Below are 18,055 nucleotides of genomic sequence, written 5' to 3'. Positions count from 1 at the left end.
CTGGGTGGCAGAGCAGCACATGGCAGAGGCCCATGGCTGGAAGTCCCCTTAGTTTGCGCTAGCTACCAGGGCCACCACCCACCCAGTCCACTTCTGCTCTAAACAAATCCCCCAGCCGCTCACCTGCAGCCTCTGGCGTGGGGGAAGAGGGAGACCTGGACTTCGCATCTCCAAGCCCAGCTCAGCCCAGGCCTGGCATTTCTGAAGGGCGAGGCACGGCACTACAGGACCCGCCGCGTCCCCTTAACTCGGCCCTTCTGAGCGCCCGGCCCCGCCGCCTGCGCTCAGACACGGGGCTGCGCGGGACCCTCCGTCGGCTCGACGCACAACGATCCCGCCGCGCAGCGCTACGCAGCAGGATTAACTACGGGGGTCGGGGCTGTAGAGGCGGGGAGCAGCCGCACGGGCGAAGTCTTGATGTCCCCGCTCCCTCCCCCCCCGGCTCTGTGTCCAGCAGCCCCGCCCCTAGCGCGTGCGCCCGGCGGACTCCGCAGCGCCAGCGAGAGGGAGCTGCGCGCTGGGCCTGGGCGGCCTTTCTAGCCGCGCCGCCCGGATCTCTATGGTGCGCTGCTGCCCCGGAAGCTGCTGGCGGCGGGACGCGCTCCGGCTCCTCGCGGCTGCGGCGCATGGCGGGCACGGCGCTCAAGCGGCTGATGGCCGAGTACAAGCGTGAGTCTGCGGGCCGGGCCTTCCCTTCCCTTCCCTCCCGTGCTGCGGCCCGGGCCTGCGCGGGACAGGGCCTCCAGGCATGGCCCCTGCCGCTGGCCAGGGCTGGGGAAGTCTCGCCCGGCCCACCGGGCCTCTGTTGAAGCGGGGCAAGGCGAGGCCCCTGGGCGGAGCCGTGTGACACCGCTCCCTGGCGGGCCGCCCGCGGCTGAGGAGCGGCCCCTTCTCTGCCAGGCGGGGAGACCCGGGGGTGCCAAGGCCCCCGGGAGAAGCTGCGGCGAGGGTAGGGTGACCAGATGTCCCTATTTTATAGGGCAGTCCCGATATTTGGGGTATTTTTTTCTATAGGTGCCTATTACCCCCCACCCCCGTCCTGATTTTTCACACTTGCTGTCTGGTCACCCTAGGTGAGGGAGCAAAGACGGTGGGGAAATGGGGTCAAAGTAAACAGCTGCTTTAGCTGCAGTGTGAAAATCATCCTAGTTTTGAGCACGCTCTGCTCCCTTAACCAGGCGAGGCTGGTTGGAGATGTGAACCGTGGGACAAGCTGGAGTTGAGCTCGGGTGGAGCAACATTGGTATTGTTTCAGAGGGGTAGCCGTGTTAGTCTGAATCTGTAAAAAGCAACAGAGGGTCCTGTGGCACCTTTGAGACTAACAGAAGTATTGGGAGCATAAGCTTTCGTGGGTAAGAACCTCACTTCTTCAGATGCAAGTAATGGAAATCTTCAGAGGCAGGTATATATCAGTGTGGAGATAACGAGGTTAGTTCAATCAGGGAGGGTGAGGTGCTCTGCTAGCAGTTGAGGTGTGAACACCAAGGGAGGAGAAACTGTTTCTGTAGTTGGATGAAACTGTTTCTGTGAATGGCTATCCAACTACAGAAACAGTTTCTCCTCCCTTGGTGTTCACACCTCAACTGCTAGCAGAGCACCTCACCCTCCCTGATTGAACTAACCTCGTTATCTCCACACTGATATATACCTGCCTCTGGAGATTNAAACAAAGACTGTGAATGGCTATCCAACTACAGAAACAGTTTCTCCTCCCTTGGTGTTCACACCTCAACTGCTAGCAGAGCACCTCACCCTCCCTGATTGAACTAACCTCGTTATCTCCACACTGATATATACCTGCCTCTGAAGATTTCCATTACTTGCATCTGAAGAAGTGAGGTTCTTACCCACGAAAGCTTATGCTCCCAATACTTCTGTTAGTCTCAAAGGTGCCACAGGACCCTCTATTGGTATTGTTCACATCTTTCCCATTAGAAGGAGCAATGAGACGTTTACTTCACAGTTTATCCAGAGAAAGCCTCATTGCTTTCTTATGAATGATGCAAGAATCTGACTTCTGCAAATGCTGCAGGAATATGATACTTACATGTGCTGTGATAATTAAATGGCCCCCTTGAAGACTCCATCCTCAACCAGTATATAAAAATCCCAGGACAATTGTGACTAGAAGTCTTTCCTATCTGATAGGAGGCTGACCCCAGACAAATTAGTTGCTTGTCTCAGGCGATCTGTGCTACAGATTACTTTGCTATATCTTATGTCACGCAGGGGTGTGAATAAGCCACCGCCTCCCCTCCCCCCGAGTGATGTAAATTACACTGATCTAAGCGCCAGTGTGGACAGCGCAGTGTTGGTGAGAGAAGTTCCCCAGCCAATTTAGCTACTGCCTCCTGTGGAGGCAGGAATTATTAAGCTGACGGGAGAGCTTTCTCTTGTTAGTTTAGTGCTGTGGCTGCTGTAGTGTAGACCTAGGGCATGGCTACACTTGCAAATTTAGAGCGCTTTGAGTTAAACCAGCCTTCGTAGAGCGTAGTAGGGAAAGCGCTGCGGTCTGTCCACACTGATAGCTGCAAGCGCACTGGCGTGTCCACTTTTGCGGCACTTGTAGCAGCATTGGGAGCGGTGCATTGTGGGCAGCTATCCCACAGAGCACCTCTTCCCATTCTGGTGCTGTGGCTTGTGGGAAGAGGGCAGAGGATGTGGGGCATTCTGGGTCCTGTCCCAAAGCCCCGTGATGCATCAGTTTGCATCCCAGCAATCCCTCTGCTTCCATCCACAATTGGCACCATCTTTCAACGTTCTTTGTACTGTGCGCTCTGTCTTCCCTTTCGGTCTGCGGGAATGGAGCCCGAACTGCTGAGGAATATGCTGGCGAGCCTCGCAAGCACATCACGTTTGGTAGGCAAGTTATTCTTTAAGATCGAAAATGACAGCGAGGACTCCGATGATGATATCGATTCGAGTAATGCATACGACACGAGATTGCTCGTGGCATTCATGGACATGCTCACCACCGTGGAACGACGCTTTTGGGCTTGGGAAACAAGCACTGAGTGGTGGGATCACATTGTTATGCAAGTCTGGGATGACGAGCAGTGGCTGCAGAACTTTCGCATGAGAAAGTGGGACTGTGTGAGGCGCTCGCCCCCATCCTGCAGTGCAAGGACACGAGATTGAGAGCTGCCCTGACTGTGGAGAAGCGGGTGGCTATTGCAATCTGGAAGCTGGCAACTCCAGACAGCTACCGGTCGGTTGCAAACCAGTTTGGAGTGGGAAAGTCGACCGTTGGAATCGTGTTGATGCAAGTTTGCAGGGCAATTAATCGCATCCTGCTCAGAAGAACTGTGACTCTGGGTAATGTGCATGACATTGTGGCTGGCTTTGCACAAATGGGTTTTCCTAACTGTGGAGGGGCGATAGATGGAATGCATATTACAATTCTGGTATCAGCCCACCTAGCCTCCGAGTACGTTAATCGGAAGGGCTATTTCTCTATGGTTCTTCAGGCGCTTGTGGATCGCTGTGGGCGTTTCATTGACATTAACCCAGACTGGCCTGAAAAGGTGCATGACGCACGCATCTTTTGGAACACTGGCCTGTTCAGGAACCTGCAAGCTGGGAATTTTTTCCCAGACCAGAAGATCACTGTAGGGGAAGTCGAAATGCCCATTGTGATCCTTGGAGACCCCGGTTACCCTTTAATGCTGTGGCTCATGAAACCCTACACAGGGAGCCTTGTCAGCAGCAAGGAGCGGTTCAACAGCAGGCTGAGCCGGTGCAGAATGACTGTGGAGTGTGCATTTGGCTGTTTAAAGGGCCGCTGGCGATCTCTGTCTGGGAAGCTGGACCTGGCCAATAACAGCATCCCCGTGGTTATATCCGTGTGCTGTACCCTCCATAATATTTGTGAAGGGAAGGGTGAAAGATTCACTCAGGCATGGAACTCAGAGGTTCAACACCTGGAGGCTGAATTTGAACAGCCAGAGAGCAGGGCTATTAGAGGGGCCCAGCGCGGGGCTGCAAGGATTAGGGATGCCTTGAAGCAGCAATCTGAGGCTGAAAGCCACCAGTAATGTTTGGTGCCCTGCACGGGAGTGAAGTGCAATGGTACCAATGTGAGTAGTAATCTGTGTTTTCTACGTATGATACGCTGACTTGCAGTTCCTGTTGCTTTCCTGGGCTAAGGTATCTTTTACTTTATGCAATAATAAAGAATGTTTTCAAAGCCAAAAAATCCATTTATCGAAAAGAAACACAACTGCTTGGGAAACAGGGCAAGGAGGTAGGGTGGGGAACGGTACAATCACAGATTTGCGTATGTCCTGTTATCATACTCAGCCTTCCTGTCTGGAGTGCTGTGCAATGAGTGCTGCACTTCTGGATGTTTATACTGCATGGTGATGGGGGTTGAGTGCAGTGGGTAAGGGTCGTAGTTCTCAGGGCTGGTTGGTGAAGATACAGGTGTTGGAGGCAGATGGTGGCAATAAGAACCCGGATGTTGGGGAAAGAGGGTTGGAGGTGACATGGGGGAACAAGGGAAAGAGTTTTGGGACAAGGGCTGCAGCGGGGGCGGGCGCGGTAGTGCTCCACCTGCATGGCTACGAGCGTGGGGATCGAGTCCGCTTGGCGCTCCATGATGCTTATTAGCCGCTCCGTGCTTTGGTGCTGGCGATCTGCATTCTGCTGGTGGACCCTCCTTTCACTCCCGCGCCACTCCTGCACTTTTTGATTTTCATTAAGGGACTTCCTCTTTGCTTCTACCTCTTCCTGATTCTTTGCAGCCTCTCGGCCGGTGATAACACGGACGGCTGAGATCTCAAGGTTGCATCTGTAAAGGCAAAATGCAACACTTAACAGAGGCAGCATTGTTCACACCAGACAGAGCAATGATTCCCCCGTACTTAAGGAGGGCAAGCACAGTCTACACAACAGCATAATTTACCCTTCCCAAAACGAGCACACACAACCCCCGGGAGCCCCAAAATGGTGAATAAGTACAGGATTAAGGGGGACAAATTATTTCATGGCTGTACTGTCCTCTGGGTTTCTGTGCCTTGGGAAGAGCCAACAGCTGCAGAGACCCCTATACTGAACACTGTCCCCAAATTTTCCTCAGGAGTTCATCCTGGAAGATATCTCGCTGCTGAGGGTGATCTGGGAAGCAAGGAAGGGTCTTCTACTACAATGCGGCTCCTGCCCTGGCCCATATGCAGCTTGCCTGTGTGCAGCAATGGTCCCCCCGCCCCTCACGGCACAGTGGTGCGGACATGTTAGCCTGACTGGGACAAGGACCACAGTGGCTCTCCCACGAAACCTGCGCAAGCGCATTGCCCAAGTTCTGGAGGAGACCTTTGAAGAGATCACTGAGGCTGATTACCGCAATGTGAGAGAGCACATCAACGCCCTATTCCGCATGTAGGCATGCAGCCCTAACCCTCCTTGCCCCAAGAGCCTGCACTGAATAACTTCCTTTCCAAAATAAAAGCCGCTTACCGGGAATCTCCTCTGGGGTTTGTCCTTCCCCAAGCACTGGCCACTGCAACTGGCTACCTTCCTCCTGGCTTGAGAACAGCTCCTGGCTGCATGCATCTAGGGATGCCAGGGTGTCTTCCTCTTCCTCAGCACCCTCACTCCTGCTTTGCTCCTCCTCCTCCTGCCTTGTTAGACTGGGCTCTGAAGTGTCCATGGTGGTACTTGGAGTGGAGGTGAGGTCATCCCCAAGTATTGCGTCCAGCTCTTTGTAAAAAAGGGCAGGTTGCGGGGACAGCACCGGAGCAGCTGTTTGCCTCATGGGCTTTGCAGTAGGCATTCCGCAGCTACTTCAGTTTAACCCTGGCCCCTTTCCATCATGTTCCTTGATATCTGCCCGAAGGTATCCTAATTCCTACGGCTGGAGCATAGCTGGCACTGGACAGCTTCCTTCCCACAAACACTGATGAGGTCCAGCACTTCACCATTGCTCTATACTGGGGATCGCCTGGTGCGTGGAGGCATGGTCACCTGGAAAGATTCGCTGAGAGCACTCCACGCCTGATTGAGCAAACAGGAAGGGGATTTTCAAAATTCCCAGAGAATTTAAAGGGTGGGTCTGACGGTTGGTCACCTGAGGGCAGGGCAGTAGAGTTCAAACCGATGATCAGAGTGGCAAGAACAGGCATTGTGAGACACTTCTGGAGGCCAATCAGGGCGCATTAACAGACCGGGGCATCCACACTGGCGTCGCAGTGCTCCAGCGGGGGCGCATCAAACGTTATTCCACTCGCCGAGGTGGAGTACCAGGAGCGCTGTAGCCGTGGAGTCAGAGAGCTCTACATGCCTTGCCAGTGTGGACACGTCCTGAGTTAGAGCGTACTGTGCTGCTTTAATGCGCTCTGACTCGCAAGTGTAGCCATGCCCATAGCCTCAGTCCCTTTCATAGTGTGCAGGTATCCATGTCCCAAAGCTGCATGATGACCAGGCACTTATCAGGGCCCTTGTTGGCTCTCAGTGAGGATGAGTATTGTAGGGGCATGAAGAGTGAATTACTCTGATCTCTACAGTCTGCTACTTATGGGCAAGGGTGAAGTCTGTTTGTGCTGCTGCTGATTTTGATGCATCTGACAGTGGTTAAATTGACAGCCCTAGATACCAAAGTTCTCTTGCACGCTTCCGAAGCATTAGATACACTTCCGATCTTGGGCGAGAGGAGGGGAAGGATTAGTCCAGGAGTGGGCAAACTTTTTGGCCCGAGGGCCACATTGAGGTTTTAAAACGGTATAAACGGCCAGGTAGGGAAAGCTGTGCCTCCCCAAGCAGCCTGCCTCCTATCCTCCTCCCACTTCCCACCCCTTGACTGCACCCCTCAGAACCGCCAACCCATCCAACCCCCCCCTGCTCCTTGTCCCCTGACCGCTCCTTCCTGGGACCCCACTCCTTATCCACCCCCCCTCCCGGGACCCCCTGCCCCTAATTGTCCCCCTGGGACTTCACCTCCTATCCAATCCCCCTGCCCCCCAACCCCTTTTGGAATGTGGCTCTGCGAACATGGACAGAGGACTCAGGACGAGCAAGGGCAGCCTTGTAGCCGGAGAGTAGCGGCGGTTTTCCCTTTAAAGCGCTGCTTCTCTCCGGCTGGCTGCGCGGCCGCCCGGTGCTCCTCCTGAGTCCTCCGGCTGCATTCGCAGCGCTCCTGCCGCCTGCACCTCCCGCCTGCTCCCCTGAGGCTGCGGGTGAGCCTCCCTCCCTGCTCCCCTCCGCGGGGGGTGCGCTGGTGCTGAGCTGCCCGATGGCACAGTGAGGTGAGGCTGCAGGGGAGGGGGAACAGCAGGGGAGGGGCTGGGGGTAGCCTCCCTGGCCGGGAGCTTAGGGGCTGGCAGGACGGTCCCACGGGCCGTACTTTGCCCATCCTTGGATCAGTCCTTGCTTGCAATTGGGATCTTAGATGTTCTTCCTTTTAAGTAGCTCTCCTAATTTAAAAAAAATAGAGCTTCTGTTGTCTGAAACGTCTAACTGAACTCTGGTTCATGAAAATATGAACTTAAGAGCATTAAAAAGAGTTGGGCATAATAGGGGTAGGCATTTGTGGCCAGGGTCCCAGGGGAGCCATGCTGCGATTGCTCAATTAGGGCAAACTGCAAAGAATGGTGCAGACAATCCCCCAGACTGGTGGTTATTTCAATACTTAGCTCCACCAAGATAGCAACAAAACACTTCTGTAATACCTTACTGCTTACCCAGAAGCTAAAATGCAGTTCCCTTAAAGCAACCCAGCCTTGGGCTTCCACCCAGACAGCCAAGTCAAATATGATGAGGATTACTGAAAATCTTGTTCATCATATAAAAAGATCTACCAATCCCAAATGATTGGACATACTACCCATCAAGTTAATGAATATTTCAGACCACACCCAAATACATGCTTACAGCCAGTGCTTTAGTATCTAACATCTAAAGGTTTATTTATTTAAAAAATAAAAGGGGGGGGGGAATTAAAATCAAATACACCTCTACCCCAATGTGACCTGATATAACACAAATTCGGTAAAGCAGAGCTTGGGGGGTGGAGGGGGGCTGCGCGCTCTGGCGGATCAAAGCAAGTTCGATATAACACGGTTCCACCTATAACGCGGTAAGATTTTTTGGCTCCTGAGGACAGCGTTATATTGGGGTAGAGCTGTACATACAATAATTGCAAAGTTCTTGGATTAGGTTTAAAGCAGTGATGGCATAAACTGCTAACTGGTTAAATCTCTGGTTGCTCCCAAATAATTGGAAGGTCCTCAGTACCTTGGTTAAAATGCTCCCATTAGTATAAGTCCATAGTCCAGAGATCAGAGCAGGAAAGAGGCAAAATGGAGATGTTTCCAGGACCTTTTATTGCTTCTGCCATCTGGAGGGAAAATTCATTGTCCCAAACAAAGCCCTTGGCATAGTTTGTGGAAAAATACAAGCACACAAGATGAAGTTTAGTACCACATGGTCTAGTCACATGTCCTTGCATGCTTTGATTGGTCAGGGCAGCCATTACCCATACTCTAGATAGAAGGCCCTCAAGAAAGCCCATTAGGCTTCTTCCATGACCCATTGTGTTCATTGATGGGCCATCGTTCGAATGCTCCATTCACAATGTGCTGGCTAGACTAGATGTAAACTGCCTTGTGGGTTTTACCACAGGAGCAAACACATTTGAAATACAGGAACGTAATCAATATTCATAACTTCAGGTACAAAAATAATATATTCATCCAAATAGGATAACCATATTCAGCAAATCATAACTTTTCCATAGATGACATACCGGTACTTTGTTTAAGATTTGCTGTATTTATATAACAATGGTAGCAACAATGGTCATATTTTAATCATATAACATCACAGCATTCTATGTGTATTGTTTGCACAGCTCTGCCAGTACATCTCAGTCATGACCTGCAACATATGGTATTCCACTTCTGAGTCTTCCTTGAGAAGAGGCTTCCAAACTATAATGGAATGTAGTCTTGTGAACAATTAATGTAATCTACAATAATTAATGTACTGTGCAATGATTTCACCTATGGAGACACAAGCAGAAAAGTTTGGCACACTGTGTGCCCCAGCTTCCCCGACTTTCTAAGTGGTGTAGTTTATTATCAAAACTCTAAGTTTCTCTTGGAAAATTATAACTGTAAGTCTCAAAAAGAACAGGAGTACTTGTGGCACTGTGCTGCAAGTACTCCTGTTCTTTTTGAGGATACAGACTAACACGGCTGCTACCCTGAAAACTGTAAGTCTGACATGTTTGCTCTCCGAGGCATGTAATTGTCAGTCCTTGTAGACCATTAATTGATCTGTCTTCTAACATTTGAACAAACAAAGTAAAACTGCTTATGCAGACAATAACTTTTCTAGCTAGCCTCTTCTTTAATATTTTGTTACAAAAAGCAGAGGTAAATCTAGACCATAAATCCTCTTCACGCCTTTTGCTGGTGTTTTATGCTAATGATGTACAAGTGAACACCCAATTGTAGTTGTCCTCTAGTATTTTTCTTTAGCCCGAAATAGTTTTCAAAAGTAAAAATATTGTAAAAGGTTTATTCATAATCTTAAAGTTAGATCCCCTTATTGTGCTATTCTGCTTTTATTGGATATGGATTATTAGATAACTAGTGTGTAAACTGAAGTTAAGAGGCTCTGCTGCTGGAGAAAGCTTTTTATGAATATATATTTTTCTCACTACTTCCTTTTCTCTGATTTCTCCCCTCTTCCCAATAATTTTTTCCTAATTATGACAAATACCTGTTTCGCGGCTTTTTTTCCCCTAGTGTACTATCTCTGAAATTCTTGTTTGATTTTTTTTTTAAATTTTGTTTTATTCCCTTGACTTTTTTTATTGAGATCTAGAGAGGTTGCTTATGTTAGTGCATTTGTGTCATAAAAATTAAGGCCTTGATACTTCAAACACCAGCATGCTTATCTTTCTACTGTGAGTGGTTCCCAGGGCCGGCTCCAGGCACAAGCAAAGGAAGCAGGTGCTTGGGGCGGCCAATGGAAAGGGGCGGCACGTCCGGGTCTTCAGCAGCAATTTGGTGGCGGGTCCCTCTTGGAGCGAAGGACCCACCGCCAAATTGCAGCTGAAGAATGAAGCGGGCGGCGCGGTAGAGCTGCCGCTGAAGTGCCGCCAATCGCGGCTTTATCTCCCCCAACCCCCCGCTTTGCTGCTTTGGGCGGCAAAAAAGCTGGAGCCGGGTCTGGTGGTCCCATTCATGTCATAGGGTAGTGAAGTGTGTGCATAAGTGTTTGTAGGATCGGGACCTTAATCTGATTTTTGTAAAGTAGCAACTTCCCTTCCAGCATCTCTGGTCTTGTAAAAGAAGTTAAATCATTCCTTTTTTCAGTTTAGTCAGTTGTTTGCTAGAATTGGGCAGTTATACTCTAGCTGGTGCTTTATTTACATCTGTACTTAAGGTTGCATGAGCATTTTAATCCTTTGTTTTCAGTTTTTCATAATGTTCAGGGACTTTAATATGTTGGGCTGAAATTTTTCCAAAAATGGTCTCTGCTTGTATGTGTGTATTTTTTTTTTATAGTTTAAGTAAAAAAATTGGTTGTCATTTCTGAATGAGCAAGTAAAAGACAACAACAGCAAACTTTCCCCATTTTTATATGTTGTAAATAAATTCTTGAAACAATTTTTTGAAGAGCTCTATTGGCAAAATGGCTGGGTAGAGAGTTCAGAGTTTTGTATGGCAATGTTCCTTTTTGAGTTCTGGTGGAAATTTATTTGTATTTGGCAGATAGGAGTGTTTCCAAATTGCCTATATATGCAGGTAGGATTTTTTTAAAACCTATATTCTATGCAAAGCTGCAATTATGTGCCCTGGGAAGATGGACATAAAGAAAACTGCCTTGTTAACAGTGTACGTTGAATGAAGCAGAGATCCTGTTCCATTCTCTGCATGTTGGTTTAAGCAGTTACAATTTTTTTGCCCCGTGTGCATGTCTTTCCCTGCTTTGGAAAACTATATCAGCCATTGCCTCCTTGAATCATATGGGCATTGTGTGCCTCAGACTCCCGACTGGCCATTCTGCTAGTGCCAGTCAAATAATTGCAGCTTGCTGCATGGTTGGGCACTAAAGTCAGAAATATCGGGAAGTTAAGACACCACTAGGCTGACAGGTGAGCTGCTCCCGTTGGTGTGGTTAACCCACCTCTGTGAAAGGTGGTAGCTATGTCTATGAGAGAAGCCTTCCTGTCGACAGTGCTATCTGAATTGCGGGGGGATGAGAATTTTTTACACCCCTGAGCAATATAGTTATACAGGTGTAAGTTTATAGTGTAGACCTGGCCTAAATGTCCTGGATTTTGTGCCATATTAAATCTGAAATTGGTTGAATGTTGTTTTAGAGGAAAAGCATTTTTTTGGTTGAAGCATGTGAGAGTTAGTAGATCAGAATCCTCTTCCCAGGGCTGGTCTAGGCTACAAAGTAAGGTTGGCTTAATTACATTGCTCATGCCGTGTGCGATGTAATTAAACCGACCTAAGCCTTGGCATAGAGACTGGTAGGAATTCTTCTGTCAGTGTAGCTACTGGCTCTTGGAGAGGTGGATTTACTACAGCAGTAGAGGAATCCTTTCCATCTCTGTAGTGTCTTCGCTACAGTGCTACTTTGGTGCTCCTGCTGTAGCGTTTCTAGTGTAGACATATCCCCAGCTTTGCCAGTAACGTGCTATATGATCTTAGGCAGCTCTTTACTCTCCTGTGTCTGAATTTCCACATCTGTAAAATGGAGATTCTTTTACATCATTAGAACCGTAGAACTGCAAATAGTCGTGTTTAATGTAAGAAAGTATTTCCTTTAAAAAATTGAGGTGTTTAATCTGTGGAATTTATTACCACTAGATATAATTGAGGTCAAGGGCCTAGTCCAGAGGTGGGCAAACTATGGCTCACAGGCCACATCTGGCCTGCGGGACCATCCTGCCCAGCCCTGGAGCTCCTGGCTGGGGAGCTCCCCTGCTGTTGCCCCTCCCGTCCCCCCCGCAGCCACGCTGCCACACGGGCAGCGCTCTGGGCGGTGGGGCTGCACACTCCTGTAAGGCAGCACGGCAGCGTGTCTGGCTCCAGCCAGGCAGCGCGGCTGCCAGACATGCCGCTCTGGGTGGCATGGTAAGAGGGTGGGGAGCGCGGGGGTTGGATGAGGGGCAGGGGGTTCCAGGGTGCAGACAGGGAGCGGTTGGATGGGGCAGAGGTTCTGGAGGGGGGGCGGTCAGGGGATGAGGAACGGGGGGGGGGGGGGGGGGGGGGGGGGGTTGGGGGGGGGCGGTCGGGGCGGGAGGGGGGGGGGGTCAGATAGGGGGACGGGGGCCAGGCTGTTTGGGGAGGCATAGCTTTCCCTACCAGGCCCTCCATACAGTTTTTCAACCCCGATGTGGCCCTCAGGCCAAAAAGTTTGCCCACCCCGGTCTAGTAGGATTAAGAAAAAAATTAGTCATTTATATGGCAGAGAACATCTACGGTTCCATTAGACAGGATTAAAAAAAACCAGAAGAGATATAAGCCTTTATGCTTCAGGACATAAGCCAATTTCATTTCAGTTGCACACTATTGCACTCTGTTCTTAAAATTGGAAAGAGTCCATCTGGAGCAAAAAGAGAAAAATCCAGCAATGCACTGGACAGGTTGTGATTAGCTGCTGCTGCTCATTAAATAAAGAGAGAAATATTTAGGCAAGGCCCCTGCAGCTGGTTAACATTGTTAGTATCAAAATCACTGCTTTGAAAATGCCCTTCCTTTCCTAAACATAGTATTTGGGGCTTTTCCCTAGTCAGTTACTGAAACTCAATCCCAAGAGAGAGAATGTGTTAAAAAATGTAGGAAATTGTATCATAAAACACTTAAGCTTACCAAGTAGTGATAATGGATTCACTTACCTCAAGAGGGAACTGTAATAAATAAGATGGGTGAGTTCAGGATAGAGAATGTTTCTACCATCTCTAATGGAGGCTATAATAGCACGGTGGGTTTGATTGAAATCAGATTGATTTAAATCACTAGTCAGGAAGACTCGATTTAATCATGGATTTCTTTATAAAAGTGCATTCTTGTTGGTTGTTCTAACCTTAACACATATTCTTCACAACTCAGAGATAGATGTAGGTTTCATTTTTAGAAGATACACACTATACACTTTTAAAGTGATTTATTTTGAAAACTTTTCAGATTAGTTTTACAGATATATCAGAAAATGAATGATTATTTGGTTATTTCATTTACCAAAGTTAATTGAAGCAGATATTAAGTCACTGGGAGGTGAACTATCTCCAATTCAACAGGTTAATCATTAATATTTGGAGGATTTTCTTGCCATGTTGTATTAGGAGGAGAACATCACCAGACAGACATTTCAATTGTTTTATTTAACTAAAACAACAACGTTATGTATTCTGGATTTTTTTCTTCAACAGCAAACATAATATTTTAACTAAACAAGCTTATGAATTTTTGAATTTAGTTAAACTTTCAAGTTTTTTAAAATCAGGTTTATTTTTGTTAAAATTGTTTTTAACTAAAATAGTTAAATTAAATAAAACAAAAATTAAATTGACTATGTCAGCCAGGTCAACATGAGAAACTTGAAATATTGGCTTCTGCAGCTAACTCAGTCATCTTCACCTCCATTTTCCTGTTTGTTCATAATCTGGAAAAGAAAAACAAGCTTTCCTGCTTTTTCAGGTCCCAAACAATTTATCAGTTTGGAATGAATTAGTCCAAAGGAAGAAAATATTCTTTCTACATTGGCAGAAGAAGCTACTGCTGTTAAAAGTGAGATTATCACTTCTACAGTCTCTGAATCCAAGTGCTTAAGTGACTTCCACCAGTTCACAGGTGTGACTTTCTTTAAAACATCATCAGCAAACATATATTTCTTGAATGGTTCACCCTTAGCCTGAAGTTTATTATAGTTGGCATTATGGAGGGCTGATTGCTGGATGTCCATGTCATAGCCAACTCCTCTTCTTCATCAGTTAAGGTTTGACCCTGGTGCCAAGTATTGAGAATATTTGCAAGAAAATGAGCTGAAGATAGTGCTTGTCCCAGTCGTTTTTTTTAATGTTTGAAATTTAACTCTGTCATTGCATATTTCTCTTTTTAAGATCTCACTCAGTTCCTTCCAAATTTCAACAGAGTCAGCAAAAAAACAGCTATTTCCCTGCATTTTGTTCAAGGCTACAGAAATAGGCTTCAGGGTACTCAGCATGTGTTCAACATTTCTCTTAAGCCCAATGTTGAGAACTTTGGCTGTGACAGTGCCATCTATTTTTTCACAATTTTGTTCACAATTTTGTTCACAAACTGTCATGAGATTAGGCCAGTTCTTGATATAGTGCTCAAAACAGTCTACTATTGAGTTCTAGCACACGTCTTGTGGGAGAGTTAGCTTGGTTCCTCCCACTTTTTTCAGAGCAGCTGCTGCAAAGTGGTTGTTACGGAAGTATTTTGTAATTTCAACAACATTAGCCTTTATTTCTGGAACACTGAAGCCTTTGGCTAGGAGCTGCATCAAATGAACACTGCAACCATATGTTATTAGCTTGGGACTCTCTTCACTCTCTCCTAAATTTTTTCTCACCTTGGATACATTTGCAGCATTGTCAGTGACCAAGCTGCATACTAGACATTTGATTTTTTTTTTCAGAGTTTGTTCTAGCTTTTACTGCTACTTCTTGTAAGTATTCTGCTGTTGTGTGCATTTCCTCATGTATCAGTTGTTTCTGTAAGGAATTCATTCCCTTCTTCTGTTGTCACACAAGCACATATAACAGGATCATTGTGGACATTGCTCCACCCATCAAGACTCAGGTTAACAATTTTACCCTCTAGACCTACACTGCTCGATCTCTCTTTCATACACTTTATCCAGCAATTTGCCTGTGACATCTGCTCTGTTGGGTGGACTGTATCCTGGTTTTAATGACTGAACCATGTTAATGAAGTGTAGGTTCACAATCATACAGAAAGGAGAGTTTGTTGCAGAAACAAAACGGGCAATTTTTTCATCAATTACCTCTTTTTGTATCTGCTGGTTTTTATCACAAACTTATCTATGGTTGTTTCTGGATGATGGAGATTTTTTTTTCTTTGAGAACTGCAAGACTAAGCATCTCTGATGGTATCTTCTAGACTGAGCACTGAGTCCCACTGGGTAAATAAAAAGATTAACCTAAATAATCTATACAGAAGCCCCAGAAAGCCCATAAAATCGGGGCCCTAATCCATGAACTATTAAAACTCATTTACAAAACTTTTTTCTTAATCATTACATGAATATATTCTCATACTATAGAATTAGAATTTATAATCCCTATTCCATGATGAGAATATCTTTGAGCTATAATGTATCTTAATTAAAACTATCTTTAGATAGGATTTTTCCTCAAAAAGCATTTTATCAAAAAAATCTGATTATAAAAAAACTTTTTTTTTTTTAAATAAAAAAAAATCGGAATTGATTTTTATCCACCATGTATAATAGTGAATAATATTTGCTATATAACAGCTAAGTATCCTCATCCATAGGTCTCAGAACTTTGCAAAGGAAAGTAAGCATCGTTGTCCCTATTTTACATATGGGGAAACTAAGAGATGGAGGGAGTGACTTGCCCAAAGTCACATAATAGGGCTATAACAACACTGAATACAACAATAGGGAAATGGCAGAGTGGGAAATAGAATCGGGTAATAGAATTGGGTTTCCTGAATCTCAGACCAGAGTCCTATCATTTGCCTGCACTAAGGGGAGAAGATGTATTTCCCAAGTAGTCTGTCTTTAATAGTTTTGCATACCTTCAAATTAATTGATAAATGTGTTATAAAGTTTTCAGAAGGTGTATTGTTCAGCAGATCATTTAAGAACATAATCAGGCTTGATTAAAATGCAGATTCTTGGTATGTTTGTATGCTCGCTATAGTTAAGTCAAGGTTTATTTGGACCATAACTATTTTATACCTAATAAAATAAACCTTTTCTAAAAACTTGGGCATTCGCAACATGCATTAGTGGTCATTGTGTGCACCATAAATGTTCAGTGGAGACACTGTACTTGCATATGAATAGATCTTTTAAATGGGATGGTTAATTCATTCTAAGCTTAAAAACGAATTAGAAAATCTTAACTCTTAACACAAACAAATCTTAAAAGAGTGCATAAATGGTTCCAGGGATTAGTAATGGGTTATGGAGCCTTCTGCCTCTGGCTGCAGTGGGTAGTGATAAGATAAAATAAAAAATTATGGGCTTGTGTTTTTACAAAACCTGCATTTGGGATCTTGTTCAAGCTGTGTCCTTTTAAAATCACGTACTTCCGATTGCGATCTTTCTTTTTAGTCCACTTCAGTTCTGATGTAATTTTAACAGCTAATGCTTCACAAGCTAACATTGGAACAGCCATTCAGCGTCAGTCCAATGATCCATCTAGCCCAGTATCCTGTCTTCTGACAATGGCCAATACCAGGTACTTCAGAGGGAATTAACAGCACAGGTAATCGTAAAGTGATCCTTCTCCTATCAGCCATTCCCAGCTTCTGGCAAACAGGCTAGGGACACCCTCCCTGCCCATCCTGGCTAATAACCATTGATGGACCTATCTTCCATGAACTTATCTAGTTCTTTTTTGAACCCTGTTATAGTCTTGGCCTTCACAACGTCCTCTGGCAAAGAGTTCCATAGGTTAACAGTGAGTTGTGTGAAGAAATACTTCCTTTTGTTTGTTTTAAACCTGCTGCCTATTAATTTCATTAGGTGACCCCCTAGTTCTTGTATAATAAGGAGGAGTAAATAGCACTTCCTTATTTACTTTCTCCACACCAGTCATAATTTTATAGACCGCTATCATATCCCCTCTTAGTCATCTCTTTTCCAAGCTAAAAAGTCACAGTCTTAATAATCTCTCCTCATATGGAAGCTGTTCCATACCTCTAATCATTTTTGTTGTACTTTTCTGTACCTTTTCCAATTTTTTTGAGATGGGGCGACCAAATCTGCACTCAGTATTCAAGATGTGGGCATACCATGGATTTATATAGAAGCAATATGATATTTCCTAGAGATTAATGCTGTATAGCATTTGAAAGCTGGGATTCCCAAATGGCCTTTAAATGGTATAAACTCTAGCAGTATGAGAGAGAATCCTGGAAGGGCAAAAGAGGGGTACCCCCTCCCCCAAAAATAATCAACAGAAAATGGCTGTCAGCATGATGTGTGTTCAAGATCCTGCAGTTACCTCCTTTAGGACTATGTAGGCCTGACCCCACACAGCTGCCTTGTGCTTGCTGCCCTAATGTGGTGCACACCCATTTCTGTTGAGAGGGGGAAGGACAGAGCCTAGCCAGGTGAGGTAAAGGGTTGACTCTGCATCTTCATAAATACCTTATTTTGTCCCATAGGATTTCACCCTCACTATCCCCAGTGTTGGTATAGTTTTCTTTGGGGTAGGAGGGCTATACAGTGCATCCTTCACAACTCCTTTCATAGCTATTAACTCCTAACTAGGCCCTGACTGAGCAACAGAAGTCTCATTCGCCGCTCTGTCAGCATAGAGACTGAGATCTGAACACTGCTCTCCCTTTCAGAAGTGGAAAATCCCACCTAGAAGGATGCATGTGATTGTGGGAAATATCAAAAGTATTCTGATGTTGAGTTGATAAGCTCAGAGCTTCCACAGGCCATGTATAATACCATACATTGGTGATGTCGTTTACCAGCTTGACATTGAACTGTACTTGGCAAGACAAAGAGAAATAATTCTTTGAACCCCTTGGCTTGACTCTTCCCCTTTGAATCCTATTCCTTAATGGCTTTCATTGTATTGTTTTTTACGCAGAGAGCTGGCAGACTAGAGAGCCTCTTTTGTGAATTCGTCTTCCAAGTGTACCACAGGGCTAAAATAATTAAAAAGACTGTGTTTCAGTGTATTCCTAAGCTTTTCAACTCAAATCAGGATAGCTCGCTACGAAGTTTTTATTCTCATCAGAAATTACTGTATATACTCGTTCGTTAGCCCGTTCGTTTATAAGTCGACCCCCCCCCCCAAGATGGTTAGGTAAAAATAGCAAGAACTATGACCCTTTCATAA

The 18,055-nt window shown here is 46.0% G+C and overlaps 1 protein-coding gene across 2 annotated transcripts in view; it reads left to right on the top strand.

The window, feature by feature from the left end:
* Nucleotides 1–532: 532 nt before the first annotated feature.
* The window catches only part of UBE2G2 (ubiquitin conjugating enzyme E2 G2), a 38,718-nt gene continuing 21,195 nt past the window's right edge, over nucleotides 533–18,055 (top strand). Inside the window, exon 1 of one of the 2 annotated variants that reach the window (XM_034781202.1) lies at nucleotides 533–669. In XM_034781202.1, coding sequence (XP_034637093.1) covers nucleotides 627–669 — 43 coding nt within the window. In that variant the 5' untranslated portion in view covers nucleotides 533–626. The remainder of the gene's footprint in view (nucleotides 670–18,055) is intronic. The other variant, XM_034781203.1, reaches the window with a different exon arrangement.

The sequence above is a fragment of the Trachemys scripta genome, chromosome 9 (assembly GCF_013100865.1).
Source record: "Trachemys scripta elegans isolate TJP31775 chromosome 9, CAS_Tse_1.0, whole genome shotgun sequence".
Lineage (NCBI taxonomy): Eukaryota > Metazoa > Chordata > Testudines > Emydidae > Trachemys > Trachemys scripta.
The sequence above is the reverse complement of the archived record's forward strand: the minus strand, read 5'-3'. Positions and strand labels throughout refer to the sequence as shown.